The sequence below is a fragment of the Mobula birostris genome, chromosome 13 (genome assembly GCF_030028105.1).
Source record: "Mobula birostris isolate sMobBir1 chromosome 13, sMobBir1.hap1, whole genome shotgun sequence".
Lineage (NCBI taxonomy): Eukaryota > Metazoa > Chordata > Chondrichthyes > Myliobatiformes > Myliobatidae > Mobula > Mobula birostris.
The window spans coordinates 23,792,397-23,816,714 of NC_092382.1; the positions used below are offsets into that span (position 1 = coordinate 23,792,397).

General features: G+C 44.0%; 2 protein-coding genes across 4 annotated transcripts in view; one reads left to right on the forward strand and one right to left on the reverse strand.

Annotated features, from left to right (window-relative positions):
* Positions 1–1,418: 1,418 nt before the first annotated feature.
* Positions 1,419–16,983, forward strand: LOC140207851 (uncharacterized). Its single transcript, XM_072276402.1, has 3 exons — positions 1,419–1,436; positions 2,165–4,453; positions 14,549–16,983. The coding sequence occupies exons 1-2, from the start codon at positions 1,419–1,421 to the stop codon at positions 3,362–3,364; spliced, it is 1,218 nt and encodes a 405-aa protein (XP_072132503.1). The 3' UTR covers positions 3,365–4,453; positions 14,549–16,983.
* The window catches only part of LOC140208596 (uncharacterized), a 587,054-nt gene continuing 575,873 nt past the window's right edge, over positions 13,138–24,318 (reverse strand). For all 3 annotated transcript variants that reach the window (XM_072277384.1, XM_072277385.1, XM_072277383.1), the window contains exon 3: positions 13,138–19,154. In XM_072277384.1, coding sequence (XP_072133485.1) covers positions 17,245–18,786 — 1,542 coding nt within the window. In that variant the 5' untranslated portion in view covers positions 18,787–19,154 and the 3' untranslated portion in view covers positions 13,138–17,244. The remainder of the gene's footprint in view (positions 19,155–24,318) is intronic.

Genomic DNA, 24,318 nt, shown 5'->3' on the forward strand with positions numbered 1-24,318 from the left:
ATCCACCTCTGCCACTGTCGCCAGCAGCCCATCCCACACACTCACCACTCTCTGCATAAAAAAACTTGCCCCTCACATCTCCTCTGTACCCATTCTCATAGAGACAGGAAGAGCATCAGAGAATTTGATGGTCATTCCAGATACCATCACTGTGCCCAGTTACGAGATGATTTCTCTCTCTAACTTGGTTTGAACTTCACTGTAACAGTGTGATGTCAGATCACACCTTGACTTCATCTGAACTGTTGTCCTACACCAATTGATGGATTTTGTAAATCTCTTTACAGGTTAAAACTGACAAGGAATTTGTCTACGGGAATCTCGAACACAACACGCCAGTTTTGCTGTCTCTGTCCAGATACTTAAGAAGTGGAGCAAGGGATTCGCTCGATCATCCTTCCTGCTCAAACTGTGGGGAGGGATTCACTCGACCGTCTGACTGACCGGCATTCCCATCATTTTAAACAGGGGGGAACTCATTCATCAGCTCAGATAGTGGGAATGGATTCAGTTGGTCATTTCAGTTGAAGGTACATCAGCAAGTTCACACTGTGCAAGTCCATTCCCTGTTAGTGTTTGCTCTTTTGTTTGCCCTCTCTTTGGCTTTTATTTTGGCTTTAACTTCTCATTTCAGCCAGGATTTTGTCCTCCTTCCTTTGCAATGCTTCCACTTCTTTGGGATGTATCTATCACTCAGCTCCTGAATTGCTCCCAGAAACTCCAGCCATTGCTGCTCCATTGTCACTCCTACCTTTTCCCTTCCAAACAAGTTTGACCAGCTTCTCTGTCATAGAAACATGGGGAAGTTCAGTGCAGAAACAGGCTATTTGGCCCATCTAGTCAATGCTGAAGAAACTTTTAAGCTGTCTGATGCAACTACCTGCACCAGGACCATCGCCCTCCATCCCCCTACCATCCAGGCTCCCATCCAAACTTCTTTTAAATGGTGAAGCCGAGCTCATATTCATCACTTGTGCTGACATCTCATTCCACACTCTCATGACCATTTCAGGAAAGAGCTTTTCCAAATGTTTTTGTTTAATTTTCACCTTCCCCCCTTACCCATGACCTCTGGTTGTCATCCCACCCAACCTCAGTGGAAAAAGCTGCTTGCATTTACCCTGTCTATACCCCCATAATTTTGTATACTTCTTACAAATCCTCAAAGCAATGTATAATTTCCTTGTTTATGTTTGGAGCCTTTTTTTGATGTATAAGATGATGAGGGGCATTGATCGTGTGGATAGCCAGAGGTTTTTTCCCAGGGCTGAAATGGCTAACACGAGGGGCATAGTTTTAAGGTGCTTGGAAACAGATACCGAGGGGATGTCAGGGGTAAGTTTTTTACACAGAGAGTGGTGGGTGCGTGGAATGCACTGCCGGTTATTGTGTGAGAGTGTTTCAGTTCCTGTGGGGCCATGAACCCATGCAGCGCAGTGGGAACAGGGAATAATACCAATGGAGACAGTCAAACTGAGCCAGGTCACAGACTGGAGATGGCAGAAATACCCCATTCTGAGAGAGACAGGAAGAGCATCAGAGAGTTTGATGGTCATTCCAGATACCAGCACTGTGCCCAGTTAGAAGATGATTTCTCTCTCCAACTTGGGTTGAACCTCACTGTAACAGTGTGATGTCAGAGCACACCTTGACAACTCAAGTGATCTCATCTGAAATATTGTCTGACACCCGTTGATTCATTTTGTAAATATTTTTACAGGTTAAAAATGACAAGGAATTTGTCTATGGGAATCTCGAACACAACACGCCAGTTTTGCTGTCTCTGTCCAGATATTTAAGAAGTGGAGCAAGGGATTCACTCGATCATCCTTCCTGCTCAGACTGTGGGGAGGGATTCACTCAGTCATTTCAACTGAAGATATATCAGCAAGTTCACACCGTCAACTGAAGATATATCAGCAAGTTCACACCGGACAAGGCCATTCATTTGTTCTGTGGGTGAGAAGGCATTCAGTTGGTCATCCCACCTGTGGACACACCAGTCAGTTCACCCTGGGCAGAGGCTGGTCATCTGCTGAATTTGTGGGGAAGGATTCACGCGATCATCTTACCTAATGGCTCACCAGCGAGATGACACCGGGGAGCGGCCGTTCACCTGCTCAGACTGTGGGAAGCGATTCATTAACTCATCTGACCTACTGAGACACCAGTCAGTTCACACTGGGGAGCGGCTGTTCACCTGCTTGGACTGCAGGAAGAAATTCACTTGCTCATCCCACCTGATGGTTCATCGGCGAGTTCACACTGGAGAGAGGCCGTTCACCTGCTCAGACTGCGAGAAGGGATTCAGTTGCTCATCCCAACTGAAGGTACATCAGCGAGTTCACACTGGGGAGAGGCCGTTCACCTGCTCAGTCTGTGGGAAGGGATTCACTTGCTCATCCCACCTGAAGGTTCATCAGCGAGTTCACACTGGGTGAGGCCGTTTACCTGCTCAGACTGTGGGAAGGGATTCACTCGGTCACCTGATCTACAGAGACACCAGCGAGTTCACACTGGGGAGAGGCCGTTCACCTGCTCAGTGTGTGGGAAGGGATTCATTCGATCATCCGAACTACAAGCACACTGGTCTTTTCACACTGGGGAGAGGCTGTTCACCTGCTTGGACTGTGGGAAGAGATTCACTTGCTCATCCCACCTGAAGGTACATCAGCGAGTTCACACTGGGGAGAAGCCGTTCACCTGCTCAGTGTGTGGGAAGGGATTCCGTTGCTCATCCCAACTGAAGGTACACCAGCGAGTTCACACTGGGGAGAGGCCGTTCACCTGCTCGGACTGTGGGAAGGGATTCCGTTGCTCATCCCAACTGAAGGTACACCAGCGAGTTCACACTGGAGAGAGGCCGTTCACCTGCTCAGACTGTGGGAAGGGATTCACTTCGTCATGTGTCCTACTCAGACACCAGCGAGTTCACACTGGGGAGAGGCCGTTCACCTGCTCAGTGTGTGGGAAGGGATTCATTCGATCATCCCACCTACAAGCACACTGGTCTATTCACAGTGGGGAGAGGCCGTTCACCTGCTCCGACTGTGGGAAGGGATTCACTTGCTCATCCCACCTGAAGGTTCACCAGCGAGTTCACACTGGAGAGTGGCCCTTCACCTGCTCAGACTGTGGGAAGGGATTCACTTGCTCATCCCACCTGAAGGTTCATCAGCGAGTTCACACAGGGGAGAGGCCATTCACCTGCTCAGTGTGTGGGAAGGGATTCACTTCGTCAGGTGTCCTACATAGACACCAGCGAGTTCACACTGGGGAGAGGCCGTGCACCTGCTCAGTGTGTGGGAAGGGATTCACTCGGTCATCAAACCTACAGAAACACCAGCGAGCTCACACTGGGTAGAGACCGATCACCTGCTCAGACTTCGGGAAGGGATTCTCTCAGCCACCTCCACCGAATGTGCATCATTGAGTTCACACCAGGGAGAGGTTGTTCACCCGCTTTGAATGTGGGAAGCAATTCACTCAGTATTCTAACCTTAGGTAATTCTCACTTTGGCTAGCAGCTTAATATAGGGGGTGATAGCCCCCCAGCCTGGCCAAACTTAAGAAATCTTGTTTGGGTGGAAGCTGCTTGATGTGTCCCCTGTTACATATCAGTACCCCGAAATAACAAATGGTACATAATATGCGATTAAACGATTGGGCTTTATAGTTCTTTCTTTGGCTATAAAGCTAGTAAAGAAAAAGGGCCCACTCTCTCCATTCATGTCTTCTCATCTCTCCCCAGCAAAAGACTGCAAAAATCTCTCTTCCTGACGAACAATAAAGAACATTTCTGTCATTGGATAGCCCTGCATTCAAAAACCCTGTTGTCTCTAGTCGTAACCTAACCATTGCTGTTACAGAGAAAACATTACCTCAGCAGTGAAACATTGCACAGAGGCTGTTACATTAGCTGTGAAACCTTACAGCATGTTATTTGTGACACACTGCCGGGTTCACACTGGGGAGAAAGTTTCAATAAGCTGCATGCTCGATATTTGTCCATCACCGTTGCTGAATGCAATTTCGAGAGTGACTGTCGGTGCTGAACTCTGCAATTATTGCTACTGCTCACCACACCCAGTTCTGCACCCTGGTCACTGGGCATGGGAGGAGTTTCTTCTGCTGCATATTCACCTTTAATGGGACTGGAGTTTAACGTGGACTGGAGTGGAGAGCGGCCAGTGAAGGAATGGAGCTTTGACTCAAGAGATTTTGGCAGTTGGATTGTACAATCAAGTCAATCAAGGTTTGAACAGCTCAGACCCAGCAGAAAGCAGCTGATTGGGCAATTGAAAATTGAGAAGTTCAACAAACAAGTAAAAAGAGGGGTAGCTGAAGCGGAGTGGCCAGTGAGTGAGTGGGCCAGTGAAGGAGTGGAGCTTTGAGGCTTTGGCTCGAGATGTTTCGGCGAGCAGAGGCAGAGGACGAGCTTGCTCCCAGTAAGGTAAGGCCGGGTATGTTCCTATAATTATTTTGATTAACTTAGGAGTTGGTAATGGAGGCTGTAGATAGGGCAGTCCAGTGCTCCGATTGTAGGATGTGAGAAGTCAGGGACAGCACAATTGTCTCTGATGACTAAACCTCAGGGATCTGTACTGGGTCCAATGTTGTTTGTCATATATATTAATTATCTGGATGATGGGGTGGTAAATTGGATTAGTAAGTATGCAGATGATACTAAGATAGGTGGAGTTGTGGATCATGAAGAAGGTTTTCAAAGCTTGCAGAGAGATTTAGACCACTTAGAAGAGTGGGCTGAAAGCTGGCAGAAGGAGCTTAATGCTGATAAATGTGAGGTGCTGCATTTTGGTAGGAGTAATCAAAATAGGGCATACATGGTAAATGGTAGGGCACTGAAGAATGCAGTAGAACAGAGGGATCTAGGAGTAATGGTGCATAGTTCCCTGAAGGTGGAGTCTCGTTTGGATAGGGTGGTGAAGAAATCTTTTGGTATGCTGGCCTTTATAAATCAGAGCATTGAGTATAGGAGTTGGGATGTAATGTTGAAATTGTACAAGGCATTGGTAAGGCCAAATTTGGAGTATTGTATACAGTTCTGGTAACCAAATTATAGGAAAGATGTCAATAAAATTGAGAGAGTACGGAGGAGATTTACTAAAATGTTGCCTGGGTTTCATCTCCTAAGTTACAGCAGAAGGTTGAACAAATTAGGTCTTTATTCTTTGGAGTGTAGGAATATTGGGAGTTAGGAAAAAAGTGAAAAAGCAGGATCTCAGGGATGGTAATCTCAGGATTGCTGCCTGTGCCATGGGACATAGAGGGTAGGAACAGGAAGTCATGGCAGTTGAGTGCGTGGCTGAAGAGTTGGTGCAGGGGGCAGGGGTTCAGATTTCTGGAACATTGGGATCTCTCCTGGGGAAGGTCTGACCTGTACAACAAGGACGAGCTGCACCTGAACTGGAAAGGGACCAATATCCAGGTGGGCAGGTTTGCTAGAGCTGCTGGGGAGGGTTTAAACTAGTTTGTCAGGGAGGTGGGAATCAGAATATGAGTGCAGAGATGAGGGTAGAAGAACAAGGGCATGATGCTGTGTGTTCTGAGTTGGTGAGGAAGGACAGGCAGGGGACAAAACATAAATGTAGCCAGTTTGAGGGGTTGAAGTGTGTGTATTTCAATGCTAGAAGTATTAGGAATAAAGGGGATGAACTTAGAGAATGGATCAGTACGTGGAACTACGATGTTGTGGCCATTGCTGAAACTTGGCTGGAGGAAGGGCAGGATTGGCTGATGCAGGTACTGGGGTTTAGGTGTTTTAAAAGGATTAGGATGGGAGGTAGAAAAGGGGGGGAGTAGCATTACTGATCAGGGATAGTATCACGGCTGTAGGAAGAGAGGATGCTGCAGAGGGAGCGTCCACTGAGTCGGTGTGGGTGGAAGTCAGAAATAGGAAGGGATCAATCACTGTGCTGGGAGTAGTCTATAGGCCCCCAAATAGCCTTCGGGACACTGAGGAGCAGATAAGCAGGCAGATTTTAGAATGGTGCAGGAAATACAGGGTTGTAGTTATGGGTGATTTCCCTCATATTGACTGGCACCTCCTGACGGCAAGGGGGATAGATGGGGCTGAATTTGTCAAGTGTGTTCAAGAAGGATTCCTGACACAGTATGTGACCGGCCGACGAGAGGAGAGGCCATACTGGATCTAGTTCTCGGTAATGAACCTGGTCAAGTTGCAGACCTCTTGATGGGGGAGCATTTTGGTGAGAGTGGCCACAACTCCCTTAGCTTCAGCATAGCTATGGAAAAGGATAAAAACAGACAAAATGGGAAAGTGCTTAACTGGGGAAGGGCTAACTATGAAGGGAAGAGGCAGGAATTAGCGAGAGTAAATTGGAAACAGATTTTCAAAGCTGAAATTACAGAAATAATGTGGAGGAAGTTTAGGGACCACTTGTGCTGGGTTCAGGATAGGTTTGTCCCACTGAGGCAAGGAAAAAATGGTAGGAAAAGGGAACCGTGGCTGACGAAACACGCGAGGCAACTCGTCAAGCGGAAGAAGGTAGCATATGTTAGATATAAGAAGCAGTCAGAGCCCTGTTGGTCGCTTTTCGATTGCTCCTACCCTGTTTACTTAATTGTCTCTACCAGTCTTTTTTTTTTGAAATCTTATTATAATATTTCAATGCTACTTTACTGTGGCCGGGAAAAGAACCAAAGCGTTTGCAAAAGAAAGAGAAACAGAAGATGAATCCCCAGTCACTTTGGATTCAGTCAGTGACTTCCTTAAACGGCAAAAATCGGAATGAGTTTCAATGACTTAATGGCAAATTGGATACAATTCAATGAACTTTATTTCAGCATGAGAGCCAAATTCAGGAGAATACTGTGAAGCTAATGACACTTGAAGAGGACGTTGAAGATACAATTAAACTCTGCAAAGAGTTATCTTTATCCAGTGATAAAATGCTGAAAAGGATCATCAGTCTCGAAAATAGAAATAGGAGAAATAACTTGCGAATCCTGGGTCTTGAAGAATCAATTGAAGGTGCTGACCCTACGAATTTTTTGCAAACTTTCTGAAGCAGATTTTCCCTGCTTTATTCACATCTGAGCTGAAGCTCGATGGAGCTTTTTGCTCTCCGACTTTGAAGCCATTGTCCTTGGCGGCGAGACCCAGATCGGTCGGACTAGCCTTTCATGAATTTCGTATGAAGGACCTTTTAATTCACCATAACCGGAGGCAAGGAATGATCAATTTCCAAAATTACAGGTTAGATTTGTGGAAGACTATTCGCCTGAAGTTTTGGCTGATCGCATGAAATATGAAGAAGTTATGTTGGAATTTTATAATAAAGGGTATAAACCATCCCTTCAGTTCCCCGCACGTCTGCATATTGTTTTGAAGAACGGATTGCGAAAAAGAATAAATTCAGTTGAAGATGCAAAAGAGTTTCTGAAGGATGAAGTCTAAAACTGTTATACTTCTTATTTGATCAAGTTTTTTTCTTCTGTTAATATGAATTTGAAATAAGGTTTCATTAAGCTTACGTTTTGGCTGTTCATATATTGTCTTTTGTTAGATTTTTTTTTGATACTACTTTATTTTATCCCGTTTTGAGGCTTTATTTTAATACAGCTTTCTTTGAATTTGTTTAAAGTGATCCTTTCGTATTTCCGAATACCAAGTTATTTTACTTTTTATGTTGTGTCTTGGTAGGGACATAATGATCTTGCAAGACTGGAGTTTTTTCTGTCAACAGGATTTTTTGGGGCCGGTACTTAGTTCTCAGCTCACTGACTGTCTATTGGTCAGCTTTCTCGCTTTGGGTAGGGGAGGGGGTAGGGCCTATTTCTCTCTGGGAGCTGTGTTGGGTTGAATATATGATTGTTTGTTTGACCACTTTACTTTACAGTTTGCTTTCTTGTTTTAATAACTTAATGGCCAGATCTTTTAATTACATGTTGATTGGTATTTAAAATGTTTCGAAATTTTAACCTGTTTAGTTTGAATGTGAAAGGGCTGAATCACCCCACCAAAAGGAACAAAGTGTTTGCTTATATTAAAAAATTAAAAGCACCGTTTTTTTTTTACAAGAAATGCGCATACGCAGCTGTGATAGCTTATGTTTTTTTTTACTAGGTGGAAGAATATGAATTCCACTCTTCGTTTAATGTAAAATCATGTGGAGTTTTGATTTTTGTAGATAATACAGTTTCCTTTATTCAGCATAAAGTTGTTTCAGACCCTAATTGTCGATTTGTTATTGTATCAGAGTTTAGACAGTGAATCGATTGTTTTTGCTAATGTATATGCCCCCAACGTAGATGATCCAGGATTTTTTGAACATCTATTTTCATTTTTGCCAGATTTGTGTACTTTCTTGTGATGGAGGAGATTTAACTGCTGGTTAGATTGCTCATCTATCAAACCAGCCACACTTAATAAATCAGCTTTGTTTATCCAATCTTTTCTAACTAAATGTGGTATAGTTGATTCTTGGCGATTTCTTCATCCGACAGACAGGGAGTATTTTTTTCTCTCATGTCTAACATTCTTATACCGGGATTGACTTTTTTATTGATAGTCAAATGATTCCATTAGTTCGATCGATTGAATATAAAGAGATTGCTATCTCTGACCACTCCCCTGTATTTCTATCTTTAAATCTTCCTGGTCCTATCTCCATGAGTAGATTTTGGCGATTTAGTTTAACTCTGTTATCCGATGAGGGTTTTTAAAAATTTATGGAGAATCAAATTACTCTTTATTTTTGAAGAAAATACGTTGGAAGAGGCGTCTAGCCTTATTATATGGGATACTTTTAAAGCATACATCCGGGGTCAAATTATTTCTGATACTGCAAACATCATTAAAAAAGCTAACAAAGAAAGAAATGGATTAGCCAATCAGCTAAAGCAACTGGACCATAAATATGCTTCTGTACCTGATCCTGAAACATATAAGAGACGTATTGAAACTAAAACTAAATATGATCTTCCTTTAACATATCCAATTGAAAGCCAACTTTTTAAAGATAGAAGTCAACTTTATATTCACGGAGATAAAACTGGTAAGCTACTGGCTAATCAATTGAAGCCATTTTCAGCCAAGCGACAAATTAAAGAAATACATAAAATTAACGGGGACATGACAACTGACCACCTTGAAATTAATGACATTTTTAGGGAATTTTATTCTAAATTGTATAGTTCTGACTCTGTTAATGATAATATTGCAATGAATAATTTTTTAGATCAATTAAATATTCCTAATCTTTCGTTAGATGATCGTAGGCAATTGGATCAACCTATTTCCCAGGATGAAATTGGGGAGGATATTTGAGAATTGCATTCTGGGAAATCCCCAGGACCCAGTGGATTCTCTGGAGAGTTTTATTAGGCTTTGTCCTCCTTGATTACACCACATTTATGTTCTACCATTACAGGAAGGAAGACAACCACAATCTTTTTACGAAGCTTCCATTTCGCTCATTCTCAAAATGAATAAGAATCCTACTAAATGTTCTTCGTATAGACCTATCTCTTTACTCAATTTTGATAAAAAAATTTTATCTAAAGTGTTGGATCGCAGACTTGAAAATATTATATCTTCTGTAGTTTTGGATGATTAGACAGGATTTATTAAAAATCTATATTCCCATTTTAATATACGGCGTTTGTTGAATGTTATATACTCTCCATCTAAGGAAATACCGGAATGTGTGATATCTTTGGATGCGGAGAAGGCTCTTGACAGAGTTGAATGGAACTTTCTATTTACATCCTTAGAAAAATTTATTTTGGACCTACTTTTATTCATTAGATTAAATTACGTTATTTATCTCCCTCCGCTCGGGTTCTTACTAATTTTCAGAATTCTAAACCCTTTAAACTCCAACCTGGAACTAGACAAGGTTGCCCCTTGAGCCCCCTGCTTTTTGATTTGGTATCAGAACCATTAGCAATTGCTTGTTGAGAGTCTAAAGAGATCACTGGTATTTTAAGGAGAGGTACTATTCATAAAGTGTCGCTCTATTGCTGATGACTTATTGCTTTTTATACCTAATGTTACAACCTCCTTACCATTTGTGTCCATTTACTGACTAATTTTAGTCAGTTCTCAGGATAAAAATTAAATCTACAGAAGAGTGAACTGTTTCCTTTAAACAATTTCATACCAACTGATATTAACCTTCCTTTTAAAATTTTAGGAGAGCAATTTACATATTTAGGAGTAACAATTAATAAGAATTATAAAGATTTATTTAAGGAAAATTTTTAAAGTTTATTGAATTTACATTTAAAAAACTCTAATTGGTTGCCTCTCTCTTTATCACTGATTGGCCGAATCAATTCGATTAAAATGAATATCTTACCTAAATTTATATACCTTTCTCAAGCTGTGCCTGTTTTTATTCCTAAATCTTCTTTTGACTCTTTGGATTCAATTCCTTCTTCGTATATATGAAAGAAGTAAAAAAAAAAACACCTCGTAAAAAATAAAGCTCACCTTCAGAAAACCAAAGAGAATGGAAGCTTTACCCTACCCAATTTTAGGTTATATTATTGGGCAGTTAATATACGTAATATTACGTTCTGGATATATTACATTAACTATGAGAATTGATCTATATGGGTTTCTTCGGAAGTCAACTCTGTTATAAAATTTTCCATTATTTCTTTACTTGGATCCTTGCTTCCTTTACCTTTAAATAAATTAATTGACAATCTGGTGGTTAAACATACATTGAGGATTTGGTTATAGTTTAGAAAACATTTTGGTTTATTGAGATTTTCCCTCTCAAGTCCCATATTTTCTAGCAACACACATCAAAGTTGCTGGTGAACGCAGCAGGCCAGGCAGCATCTCTAGGAAGAGGTACAGTCGACGTTTCAGGCCGAGACCGTTCATCAGGACTAACTGAAGGAAGAGTTAGTAAGAAATTTGGGAGGGGTAAGGGGAGATCCAAAATGATAGGAGAAGACAGGAGGGGGAGGGATGGAGCCAAGAGCTGGACAGGTGATTGGCAAAGGGGATATGAGAGGATCATGGGACAGGAGGTCCGGGGAGAAAGACAAGGTGGGGGGGGGGACCCAGAGGATGGGCAAGGGGTATAGTCAGAGGGAGAAAAAGGAGAGAGAGAGAAAGAATGTGTATATTTCAATAAACAACGGATGGGGTATGAAGGGGAGGTGGGGCATTAGCGGAAGTTAGAGAAGTCAATGTTCTTGCCATCAGGTTGGAGGCTACCCAGACGGAATGTCAGGTGTTGTTCCTCCAACCTGAGTCTGGCTTCATCTTTACAGTAGAGGAGGCTGTGAATAGACACGGAATGGGAATGGGACGTGGAATTAAAATGTGTGGCCACTGGGAGATCCTGCTTTCTCTGGCGGACAGAGCGTAGGTGTTCAGCGAAATGATCTCCCAGTCTGCATCGGGTCTCGCCAATATATAGAAGGCCGCATTGGGAGCACCGGACGCAGTATATCACCCCAGCCGACTCACAGGTGAAGTGTCGCCTCACCTGGAAAGACTGTTTGGGGCCCTGAATGGTGGTGAGGGAGGAAATGTAAAGGCATGTGTAGCACTTGTTCCGCTTACAAGGATAAGTGCCAGGAGGGAGATTGGTGGGGAGGGATGAATGGACAAGGGAGTCGCGTAGGGAGTGATCCCTGCGGAAAGCAGAGGTGGGGGGGGAGGGAAAGATGTGCTTAGTGGTGGGATCCCGTTGGAGGTGGCGGAAGTTATGGAGAATAATATGTTGGACCCGGAGGCTGGTGGGGTGGTAGGTGAGGACCAGGGGAACCCTATTCCTAGTGGGGTGGCGGGAGGATGGAGTGAGAGCAGATGTACCTGAAATGGGGGAGATGCGTTTGAGAGCAGAGTTGATGGTGGAGAAAGGGAAGCCCCTTTCTTTAAAAAAGGAGGACATCTCCCTCGTCCTGGAATGAAAAGCCTCATCCTGAGAGCAGGTGCAGTGGAGATGGAGGAATTGCGAGAAGGGGATGGCATTTTGCAAGGGACAGGGTGAGAAGAAGAGTAGTCCAGGTAGCTGTGAGAGTCAGTAGGCTTATAGTAAACATCCGAGTCCTCGGAAATATGAAATATGAGTCCTCGGACAAGACTCCCAGAAGGTTAATTTACAGGTTGAGTCTGTGGTAAGGGAGGCAAATGCAATGCTGGCATTTATTTAAAGTGAAGTAGCATATATAAGCAAGGAGATAATAATGCTGGTACTTTCTAAACTTTACTTAAGAGTATTGGGGACCCATATCTCAGAAAAGATGTGTTGTCATTGGGGAGAGTCTGGAGGATGTTCAAGATGATTCCGGGAATGAAGGGGTTAAGATATGAGGAGTGTTTGCCAGCCTTGGTCCTGTACTCCTGCACTGACCTATGTTTAATAAACGCGGGGGGGGGGGGGTGTTAAATCTCACTGAAACCCACCGAATGTGGAAAGGTCTAGATAGGGTGAATGAGGAGAGGACTTTTCGTATGGGGGGGTAGCCATAACAGAGGGCACAGCCTCAAAACTGAGGAGCGACCTTTTAGTATTGTTAAGGAGGATTTTATTTAGTCAGAGAGCAGTGAATCTGTGGAATTCTCTGACACAGACAGCGGTGGGGGCCAACTCTGTGGGTAAATTTCAGGCAGAAGCTAATAGTTTGCTGATCAGTCAGGGCATTACAGGATATGCCAAGGAGGCAGGTGTATGGGGTTGAGTGAGAACCGGGATCAGCCATGATAGAATGGCGGAGCAGACTCGATGGGGCTGAATGGCCTAATTCTGCTCCTATGTCTTATGGACTTATACTACTAGTGTCTTACACAGTGAAGATTGACACAAAATACTATCACATTCAGCTGCTATTTCTTTGCTCTATTACTAACTCGCCAGCATCATCTTCCAGCAGTACAATATCAACTCTTGCCTCTCTTTTGCTCTTTATATATCTGAATAACTTTTGATACTTGATATTATTGGCTCACTTACCTTAACTTATCATCTTCTTTCTCCTGCGTGTCTTTTTTTAAGTTGTCTCCTATTGGTTATGTAAAAGCTTTCCAATCCTCTAACTATCCACTGTTTTCTTGCTATATAATATGACACCACTTTTGCTTTTATTGTTACGTAACCGGCAGCGATGAGTATCAATCGAGACAGGTTATATAAAAACAACCAAACATTTATTACACACGTCTAAACGATAAGGAAAAATCGAACTAAAACTTTAACCGGAAGTTGACAGATATGCAGCCGTGCACCAACTCGCCACTCGGCTCTGGTTCTCAAAGCGTTAAATGCAAAAACAGTTCTTAAAGCGACACAGTCAGATATAGTTCTTAAAGTGATAACTTCGAAAGTCCATCAGATTTACATGTTCAATTGGGAGAGACTCTGGGATACAATTTCCTTAACGATTCTCGAAAGATCATTGCTAATGCATCCACATCTCTTCAGCCACCCCTTTCAGATCTCCAGGGTGTACACCATCTGGTCCAGGTGACCATCTCTGACCATCTCTGTTTCCCAAGAACCTTCTCCCGAGTAACGTAACTTTACACATTCTGACCACTGACATCTGGGAATTCCATATTCCTGCCAGTGTCTGCGGCAGAGAAGAGTGATGTACAATACTTATTCAGTTCATCTGCCATCACCCTGCACCCCCACCCCATTACTACCTCTCCAGCATCATTTTCCAGTGGTTTGATATCCACTTCTGCTGCTCCTTTACACTATATGTACCTGAAGAAAAAATTGGTATCCTCTTTAATATTACTGGCTACCTCACCTATGTATTCCATCTTTTCCTTCTTAATTATTTTAGTTACATTCTATTGGTTTTAAAAGCTTCCCAAACTTCTAACTTCCAAGTAATTTTTGCTCTATGCCCTCTCTTTGGTTTTTATGTTGTCTCTGGTTTCTCTTATCAGCCACGGTTTTGTTCCCTTACCTCTAGAATACTACTTCCTCTTTCTGATGTATATATCCTGTGCCTTCAGAATTTCTTCCAGAAATTCCAGCCATTGTTGCTGCATTTCATCCCTGCCCATATTCTTTTAAAATCAATTTTGACCAATTTTTCTCTCATGCCTCTCTAATTCTCTTTATCCCACATCTGACTTTAGCTTCTCCTTCTCTAATGTCAGGGTGAATTTGATCATATTAAGATCACTTTTCCCTAAGGGTCCTTTAAGTGACCTAATTAGTTCTGGTTCATTACAACACCCAATCCAGAATAGCTGATCCCCAAGTGGGCTCAACCATGAGCTGCTCTGAAAAAGCATCTTGCAGGCATTCTAGGAATTCCTCATCTTGAGACCAACACCATCCTAATTTTCCTAATCACCTGCGCGATAATCCCCCGTGTAATATTGCCCTTTTGGCACGCATTTTCTATCTCCCATTCTAATTTGTGGACCACATACTCACTAATGTTTGGTGGTCTCTATACAACTCTCATCAGGGATTTTTGTTTACATTTGCTGTTCCTTAATTCTACCCACAGATTCTACACCTTCCAACCCCATGCCACCTCTTTCTAATGATTTTATTTAATATTTTACCAACAGAGCCACACAACCCCACTACCAGCTTGTTCTTTCAAGAAACTTATAAATATCTGGGGAAACAAGAGGACCTGCAGATGCTAGAAATCTACAGAACTACACACAAAGTGCTGGAGGAGCTCAGCATGTTAGGCAGCATCTATGGATGGGAATCAACATTTCGGGCCAAGACCCTTCACAGCGACTCTTGATACCCACGTATCTGGAATATCAGATATCAGATCAGACAAGCAAAGGAAATAGAAAGTAGTGCGAAATACGGAAAACCTTTGACAAAATCTAGTTCAAGGATTTAATGAACCTGCCAAACAGAGCTCAATAGTTAACAAATACAAAAAAAGGCAAAAATCACTTTCATCAATGCCTACAGTGACTTTTTGTTTATAAAAATACCTTGGTCCCATTTCAATCAGTAAAATTTACAAAGATGAATAAGAACTTCAGAAAACTTTAGAAAAGACTATTTACACTCAAACCCACTTAGATTGAGGCTACCTTGGACAGAAGGAGGAAGAGAAATAACACACATGAAAAAAAAATCAGACAACATTTATATTTTCTTCAAAACTGAACAGGATTCAACACTCCATGTGTGTGTATATGCAATCGTGATAAGAAATACAGACCAGAAAACTTAAATGAGAGGCCAACTCAGAAAAATGAATCATCACTATGGAAGAAAACATTAACCAGTGGAATGAGCATGACCCTCCATGGGAGACATTCCAATGATCTGAGCAGATGAGATGGTGACAAGGAAGCATCGAGCACCTGACTGAGAGTTGGAGACCTCTTCCCAGAAACAGGGGGGTTCCTTGCAGAAATACAGGACAAGGTGGGTAACAAAAAGAAAAAAAAATCAAAAATACATGAAATACAAACAAACAAGGCAGTAAATGCAGAAAATGCCAAGAGAAACCAGTCACAATCAACACATTCCAGGATCCTGCAGCAGTTTAACTCAATCTGATTACTTGCCCAGGTACAATCAAGTGGCAAATATCATTCACCAAAATCGTGCTTTAAAATGCAAAGTCATGAATGCCCTCCATCACTCCATAAAGGCACCATAAATTCAAGCCTGATCCAGTTTTAGAGTCAAAATCTGAGAAATTATATGATAATCAATACTGCACATTATTTCAGAGAGGCCAATCCATAATAACCATCCGGGTATAATATTACAGGATAAACAAGCAGGAACAACTCCCTCAATAGATAAAACCATTCCCAACACACACATGTTCCTCGACCAGTGGAGCACCTCACCACAGGTATTGTTTGTGTCATCAGTCAGACAACCAGATTATTTTCTCTGTCAATCAGCTTCCAAATATTGCTACTCTATCATTTGTTGCCACGGCCCGCTGCTGATTCCCTTCTCCTCATCATATGTTCTTACCCCGGCCATCGTCCAGAGCCCCAGACTCTGCCCTGTGCAGACCCGCCTCTGGTTTCTGACCCTGCTCCGTTCAACATCCAACTAATGGTTTCCCATTCTGTTTTCAGTCTTCAGAGGACAGGGTGTTTTCTAACAACCCTTTAGAAGCAGGGAAAATGACCCATAATGTGGAAATGAGACATCAATAAGGAGGTTAACTACCAATGTCATTCTTCCTCAGCCCAGAGATTAGAGGGACGAAGAACATCTCAGACAGAACTGCAGTCAGCTCCACTTCTTCAGGCTGCAGAAATTCAAACCTCTTCACCCAAAGAGTGGCGACTGTTTGGAACCCATCACCACAAGGAGAGCAAGAAGGGAACAACAGGGGAGGATTTAAAAGGACTGTCATGGAACAGAATCACTGGCAGGGTCCAGCCGGCCTGAGTTGTCTCCCTACTGTACACTAGGTGCGTTATAAATTCACTAAGTACCGGAGACAGAATTCAATATAGAACTGATTTAATTGTCTTAGATCCAGAATATTAAACTCCAGCCCTATTAAGGGTGAATGTGCAGCAGAAGAAACTCCTCCCATGCCCAGTGACCAGGGTGCAGAACTGGGTGTGGTGAGCAGCAGCAATAATTGCAGAGTTCAGCACCGACAGTCACTCTCGAAATTGCATTCAGCAACGGTGATGGACAAATATCCAGCATGCAGCTTATTGAAACTTTTTCCCCAGTATGAATCCCGTAGTGTGTCACAAGTGTAACATGCTGTAAGGTTTCACTGCTAATGTAATGGCCTCTCTGCAATGTATCACTGCTGAGGTAATGGTTTCTCTGTAGCAGTAATCTTTAGGTTATGACTAGAGATAACAGGGTTTTGGAGTGCAGGGCTATCCAGTGACAGAAATGTTCTCTCTTGTGAGTCTGGAAGAGAGATTTTCATGGTCTTTTGCTGGGGAGAGATGAGAAGACGCAAATGGAGAGAGTGGGCTCTTTTTCTTTTTTTTTTTGTTTACTTCAGGAACCATGTAGTCAAATTAAGAATTATAAAGCTCAATTGTTTAATTGCATATTGTGTACCGCTTGTTATTTCGGGGTACTGATTTGTAAAAGGGGACACATCGTGCAGCATCCACCCAAATGAGATTTCTTAAGCTTGGCCAGGCTGGGGGGGCTATCACCCCCTATATTAACCTGCTAGCTGAAGTGAGAGTTATATAAGGTTAGATGACTGAGCGAATCGCTTCCTACATTCACAGCAGGTGAACAACCTCTCCACAGTGTGAACTCAATGGCAGGTGATCAACCTCTACCCAGTGTGAACTTGCTGGTGTCTCTGTAGTTGAGATGACCAAGTGAATCCCTTCCCACAGTCTGAGCAGGTGAACGGCCTCTCCCCCGTGTGAACTCTCTGATGTACCTTCAGGTGAGATGACTGAGTGAATCCCTTCCCACAGTATGAGCAGATGAACGGCCTCTCCCCAGTGTGAACTGACCGGTGAGCTTGTAGGTGGGATGACTGAGTGAATCCTTTCCCACAGTCTGAGCAGGTGAATGGCTTCTCCCCAGTGTGAACTCGCTGATGTACCTTCAGTTTAGATGACTCAGTGAATCCCTTCCCACAGTCTGAGCAGGTGAACGGTCTCTCCCCAGTGTGAACTGACCTGTGTACCAGTAGGTAGGATGACCGAGTGAATCCCTTCCCGCAGTCTGAGCAGGTGAATGGTCTCTCCCCAGTGTGAACTAACCGGTGTGATTGTAGGCTAGTTAACCGTCTGAATTCCTTCCCGCAGTCTGAGCACATAAACGGCCTCTCTCCAGTGTGAATGCGCTGATGTACCTTCAGAAAAGATGACCGAGTGAATCCCTTCCCACAGACTGAGCAGGTGAACGGCCTCTCCCCAGTGTGAACCGACCGGTGTGCCTGTAGGCTAGTTAACTGTGTGAATCCCTGCCCACAGACTGAGCAGGTGAATGGCCTCTCCCCAGTGTGAACTCGCTGATGTACCTTCAGTTGAGATAACAGAGTGAATCTCTTCCCACAGTCGAAGCAGGTGAACGGCTTCTCTCCAGTGTGAACTCGCTGATGTACCTTCAGTTCAGATGACTGAGTGAATCCCTTCCCACAGTCTGAGCAGGTGAATGGCCTCTCTCCAGTGTGAACTCGCTGATGTACCTTCAGTTGAGATAACCGGGAGAACCCTTTCCCACAGTCTGAGCAGGTGAATGGCCTCTCGCCAGTGTGAACTGACTTGTGTACCAGTAGGGTGGATGACTGAGTGAATCCCTTCCCGCAGTCTGAGCAGGTGAACTGCTTCTCCCCAGTGTGAGCTCTCTGATGAACCTTCAGATTAGATGAGCAAGTGAATCCTTTCCCACAGTCTGAACAGGTGAATGGCCTCTCTCCAGTGTGAACTGACTTGTGTACCAGTAAGTTGGATGACTGAGTGAATCCCTTCCCACAGTCTGAGCAGGTGAATGGCCTCTCCCCAGTGTGAACTGACTGGTGAGCTTGTAGGGTTGATGATCGAGTGAATTCCTTCCCACAGTCTGAGCATTTGAACGGCCTCTCCCCAGTGTGAACTCTCTGATGTACCTTCAGATTAGACGAGCAAGTGAATCCTTTCCCACAGTCTAAGCAGGTGAATGGCTTCTCTCCAGCATGAACTCTCTGATGAACCTTCAGGTGAGACGACGATGTGAATCCCTTCCCACAGTCTTTGCAGGTGAACGGCCTCTCTCCAGTGTGAACTCTCTGATGAACCTTCAGTTTAGATGAGCAAGTGAATCCCTTCCCACAGTCTGAGCAGGTGAATGACCTCTGCCAAGTGTGAACTCGCTGGTGAGCCATTAGTTCAGATGACTGAGTGAATCCTTCCCCACAAATTCAGCAGATGACCAGCCTCTGCCCAGTGTGAACTGACTGGTGTGTCCACAGGTGGGAAGACCGACTGAATCCCTTCTCACCCACAGAACAGATGAATGGCCTTGTCCCAGTGTGAACTTGCTGATGTACCTTCAGTTGAGATAACCAAGTGAATCCATTCCCACTGTCTGAGCAGATGCACAGCCTCTCCACTGTGTAAAATGACGGGCATGCCAGTCGGCAAGATGATCGAGTGAATCCCTTGCTCCACTTCTTAAATATCTGGACAGAGGCAGCAAAACCGACGTGTTGTGTTCAGTTTTCCCGTAAACAAATTCCTTGTCATTTTTAACCTGTGAAAAGATTAACAAAATCCATCAATGGTTGTAGGACAACATTTCAGATGAGATCACTTGAGTTGCCAAGGTGTGATCTGGCATCACACTGTTACAGTGAGGTTCAACCCAAGTTGGTGAGAGAAATCATCTACTAACTGGGCACAGTGCTGGTATCTGGAGTGACCATCAATTCCTTGATGCTCTTCCTGTCTCTCTAAGAATGCGGCATTTCTGCCATCTCCAATCTGTGACCTGGCTCAGTTTGACTCTCTCCATTGGTATTATTCCCTGTTGCCACTGAGCTGCATGGGTGCCTGGCCCCACAGTATCTGAAACACTCACACAAATAGCTGGCAGTGTGTTACACACATCCACCACTCTCTGTGTAAAAAACTTACCCCAGACATCCCCTTGGTATCTATTTCCAAGCACCTTAAAACTATGCCCCTCGTGTTCGTCATTTCAGCCCCGGGAATAAACCTTTGGCTATGCACATGATCAATGCCCCTAGAAACCATAAAAAAAACATAGAACACTACAGCACAGAAACAGGCCTTTCGGCCCTTCTTGGCTGTGCTGAACCATTTTCTGCCTAGTCCCACTGACCTGCACATGGACCATATCCGTCCATACACCCCCCCCATCCATGTATCTGTCCCATTTATTCTTAAATGTTAATAAAGAACCCGCATTTACCACCTCGTCTGGCAGCTCATTCCATACTCCCACCACCCTCTGTGTGAAGAAGCCCCCCCAATGTTCCCTATAAACTTTTCCCCCTCACCCTTAACCCCTGTCCTCTTTTTTTTCTCCCCTTGCCTCTGTGGAGAAAGCCTGCTTGCATTCAAGTCCAAACTTATTCAACCTCTCTCTGTAACTGAGTTTCTCAAATCCCGGCAACATCCTTGTAAACCTTCTCTGCACTCTTTCAAACTTATTAATATCCTTCCTGTAATTTGGTGACCAAAAATGAACACAATACTCCAGATTTGGCCTCACTAATGCCTTATACAACCTCACCATAACATTCCAGCTCTTGTACTCAATAGTTTGATAAATAAATGCCAATGTACCAAAAGCTCTCTTTACGGTCCTGTGACGCCATTTTTAGGGAATTTTGTATCTGTATTCCCAGATCCCTCTGTTCTACTGCACTCCTCAGTGCCTTACCATTAACCCTGTATGTACCCCTCATCATTTTATAGACCTAAAAAAGGCACTAAGCATGAACAAGGAAATCATACATTGCTTTGAGGATTTGTAAGGAGTATACAAAATTATGAGGGTATAGATAGAGCGAATGCAAGCAGGCTTTTTCCACTGAGGCAAGGGGAGAAAAAAACAGAGGACATGGGTTGAGGGTGAAAGGGGAAAGTTTAAAGGGAACATTAGTGCGGGCTTCTTCACACAGAGAGTGGTGGGATTGTGGAATGAGCTGCCAGATGAAGTGGTAAATGCGGGTTCTTTTTTAACATTTAAGAATAAGTTGTACAGATACATGGATAGCAGGTGTATGGAGGGATATGGTCTGTATGCAGGTCAGTGGGACTAGGCAGAAAAATGGTTCGGCACAGCAAAGGAGGGCCAAAAGGCCTATTTCTGTACTGTAATGTTCTATGGTATGATGGTTACAAGCTGCAGCTGGATGTACATCTTGTAGGTGAGGGCATCAAGGACACTGGAGGTCTCCCCACCCTCCCACCAATGTCCCCTCTAATTTGTAATTACCAGTGTGCACATAAATCTTGTACTGTGTATTTTTTTTAACCAGTGACAACATCTGCACAGTGAATCTTATATAGAGAGGTATTCATTTTAACAGCTAGCAAATCACTGTCAGTAAGAACTTTGATCCCCCCTGGCTTCGATCGAGTTCATCTGCACTCTCACACAGACTATGTAGCAGTCCTGTAATGGGAAATGAAGGATTTTCTCACCAAAGCTTTTGCACATTGTCCATATGTGTTTTGCTTGCTAAATTACACTTTAAAAAGTCAGATTTCCAGATATCACTCCACTTCTTCCCACTTGTAAATTCTCCAGCAACTTTTGCATGGCCACAATACACACAAGTAACACCAGTTTCTATATTGTACATAAATATTTCCCCTGAACCCTCATGAGGAATTGAGGATATATATAAAAAATTATTTTGAACCTGTGTAATCTCTGGTTAAAAGAATAATTGGGACTGAATAGGAATTTTTGAACTGAAGTAAACTCTGTCATCAGCAGTTAGCAAAGACAGGTTCATTGCCAGTTCTCTGTGGCTTGCGGGGAGACACACTGAGAGCTGATAACATTATACATTGTACCCTCATTAGTTGATACATTATACCTTGTACCCTCGTTTGAGTAAAGAGAGGAGGACTCACCAATGAGGACAGGAATCAACGTCTGTCTGTAATTAAATCAGAGCCTTGCAAAGGGATTAACTGATAAGGACTGGACAGTACATCTGTCTGTAATTAAAACCTTGATTTAGCGAACACTCTTATTTAAGTAATTAAGTTTTGCACCAACAGACTTGGTGGGTGTACCAGTTCAAATAACATCTTGCAATAGTAATGTATGGGACTTACTGTGTATAAATATACGGCTGTAACCTGACTAAGTCAGTCCACTTGTCAGATGGTGACAGTGCTTACGTGCCTTCCCTTTGACAACTGGGTCTCAAACTCCTGCAGGAGAATGCGCTATAAACTGCGGTGATGATAAGAAGCTGGTCTCCCAAGTTTTATTCAGATACAACTTGAACATTTGGCGTCACGAACAGGATCCGAATATAGGGAGTGCCAAGCAGACTGTGGTGGGATATTACCTCATGAGAATAAGCAGTAAATTTGATATGGAAAAAGAACAGTGGGAAGAAGTGGAAATTGTTGAAAAGGGGGTGGAAGGAAAAGGCAGATGTAAAGTGGAACAGTATATTATTAGCAAGTTGGAGGAATAATGCATGTGACAAAGGGATCGAGGTATGTACTGCAGAAGGAACGCCAAAGGTTGGGAGACGCTAAAAGCGGAGCGTGAATGGGTGGATGGGCACCAAAAACGAGAGCAGGAAAAACAACATAAGCAAACCAAGGGTGGCCTAGGTAGGAGAGAAGGGCAGGAACGTCAGTCTGAAGTTCGAACTGTTTGGGAAACAAGGGATCCGGAACCCATGTCTGGCATACTGACCCTGTGTCAGGACAGTGACCGTGATGAGGAGTGGGCACCTCCCACCTTACCAAGGGCCAAGTGCACCCAGTGCTCCTGAACCCCAATCCTCCCAGTACTCAGATACGGTGGCCGCTCGGGTCAAACAGCGGCGGCAGGGAAGGGGAGGCTCTCTATATCCTGAGATCCAGAATGGGAATACCAAGGATTATTCCGAGAGAGGGAGGGAAGAATCCAATAAAACCCCAGAGTTAATGGCTCCATGAAGACGATTGCCGACCCAAATGCTGCCTAATCCACGAGCAGGAGGAGGGACAGTCCTCAGTGATTCCTGTGTATGCACCCTGGAAGCCTCAGGAAATGATAATGATCATGATTCAGCCCCAGATAGAAAAGAAAAACCAGCACAGTTTGCTCAGTATGTCCGCAGTACTACACACATGTTTAATGTGACCCGGGAAGATTCATTCGGTCTCTGCTACGTGATTCTCCCAGCTAATGAGGGGCAGAAATGGAAAGCAGAATTGAGATACCAAACCTATCAGGAGTTACAGGTGGGAAACCACAATGAGAATGAACAGACAGACCAGATTATTCAAGCCTTGGAAAGGGCTCTCCAGCAACCTGTAAACATCACTAAAGTACTTGAATGCAAACCTAAGCCTGGGGAATCAGGACCAGACTATTGGGAGCAATGTGTGGCCTGCTACGGCAAGTTCACAGGAGACCAAGCTTTTAATGATGGGAATCCATCCCCCCACCCGCCAGTTTAATGCCTACTGCTCCAATGCTTACCAACGAAGTTAGCCAACATGATTGAAACAAATAATATGGATTGGCCTGACAATGTAATATTGCTAGTTGCTTGAATTCCAATTCCATTTATGATTGATATGTGGGCAATCACAACCACTCTCAATCAGGAAATCAGGAATGAAAAGGGATTCCAGCTCTGAGACACTACAATCACTCTGGCTGGGTTCGAAGGCAAGGAACGTACATATTCACATACTCAACCACTGCAGGTGGAACTGCAGGGGGACTCAGTGCGAGGTTTCATTTACAGCCACCACCAGTCTGGGGTGTAATCTAGCAGGGAGAGACTTGCTCTGTCCATTGGGAGTCAAGATTCTATGCACAGACAAGGGTGCCACCCTGGGGCTAGTGAACAACTGGCAGCTTCCTCAGTTATTGATCCCCCAGTGGTGGGCACTTAATCTGGACTCCACTGCATTTGAACCCCCACTGCCAGTGGTCGACCCTCATGTGACTCTGTGCCTGGGGTGCTCAACTGAGGAAAGCCAATATTATGCACCCCTCGAGGGACAGTAGTTCCTAGTCACGGTGATTGGAGAGGTTAAAGGAAGAGAGGGCAGCGCATCACAGGCTGAAGTTCCAGATTACCTTAGGCGACAGACAGGACTGGTGGTTCCCCATTCCACCGTTAGGGTTTGCCCTGGGTTCAAGCAAAGAGCCTCGGGTTCATTGCCTACACCCTGATGAAACAAGCCTCCAACGCGAAGGGAAATTGGCAAGATTTGCCCGCGGGCCATCTGCGATACTGGAAGGATTCTGAGGTGAAGACGGGACATTTAGTACGACATTCTTTTAATATTGACTGAACCCAAGACGCTGTACCCCATCTCTAAGCAATTTCAGGCCATGACGTTGGCCGCACCAACTGCCCCCCTGTCCAGATCACCGTGAAAGAAGGACAGACTCTCCCATCCATTTTGCAATACCCCCTCAAGCCCGAGGCAACATTTTATGAGGAAGGAAGCTCTTTTGTGGATCCAGCAGGAAAACAATATTCTGGCTATGCAATAGTGATGGACAATGAAATAGTTGAGCAGGCCTCTTTTGAAGCGGCTGTCTCCGCCCAGAAGGCTGAGCTGTTTGCTCTGACTCGTGCCTGTATCCTAGCAACAGACAAGATTGTGAACATTTACACAGATCCCCATTATGCATTTGGAGTTCTGCATGACTGCTGGGCTCTCTGGGAACATCGGGGATTCCTAAC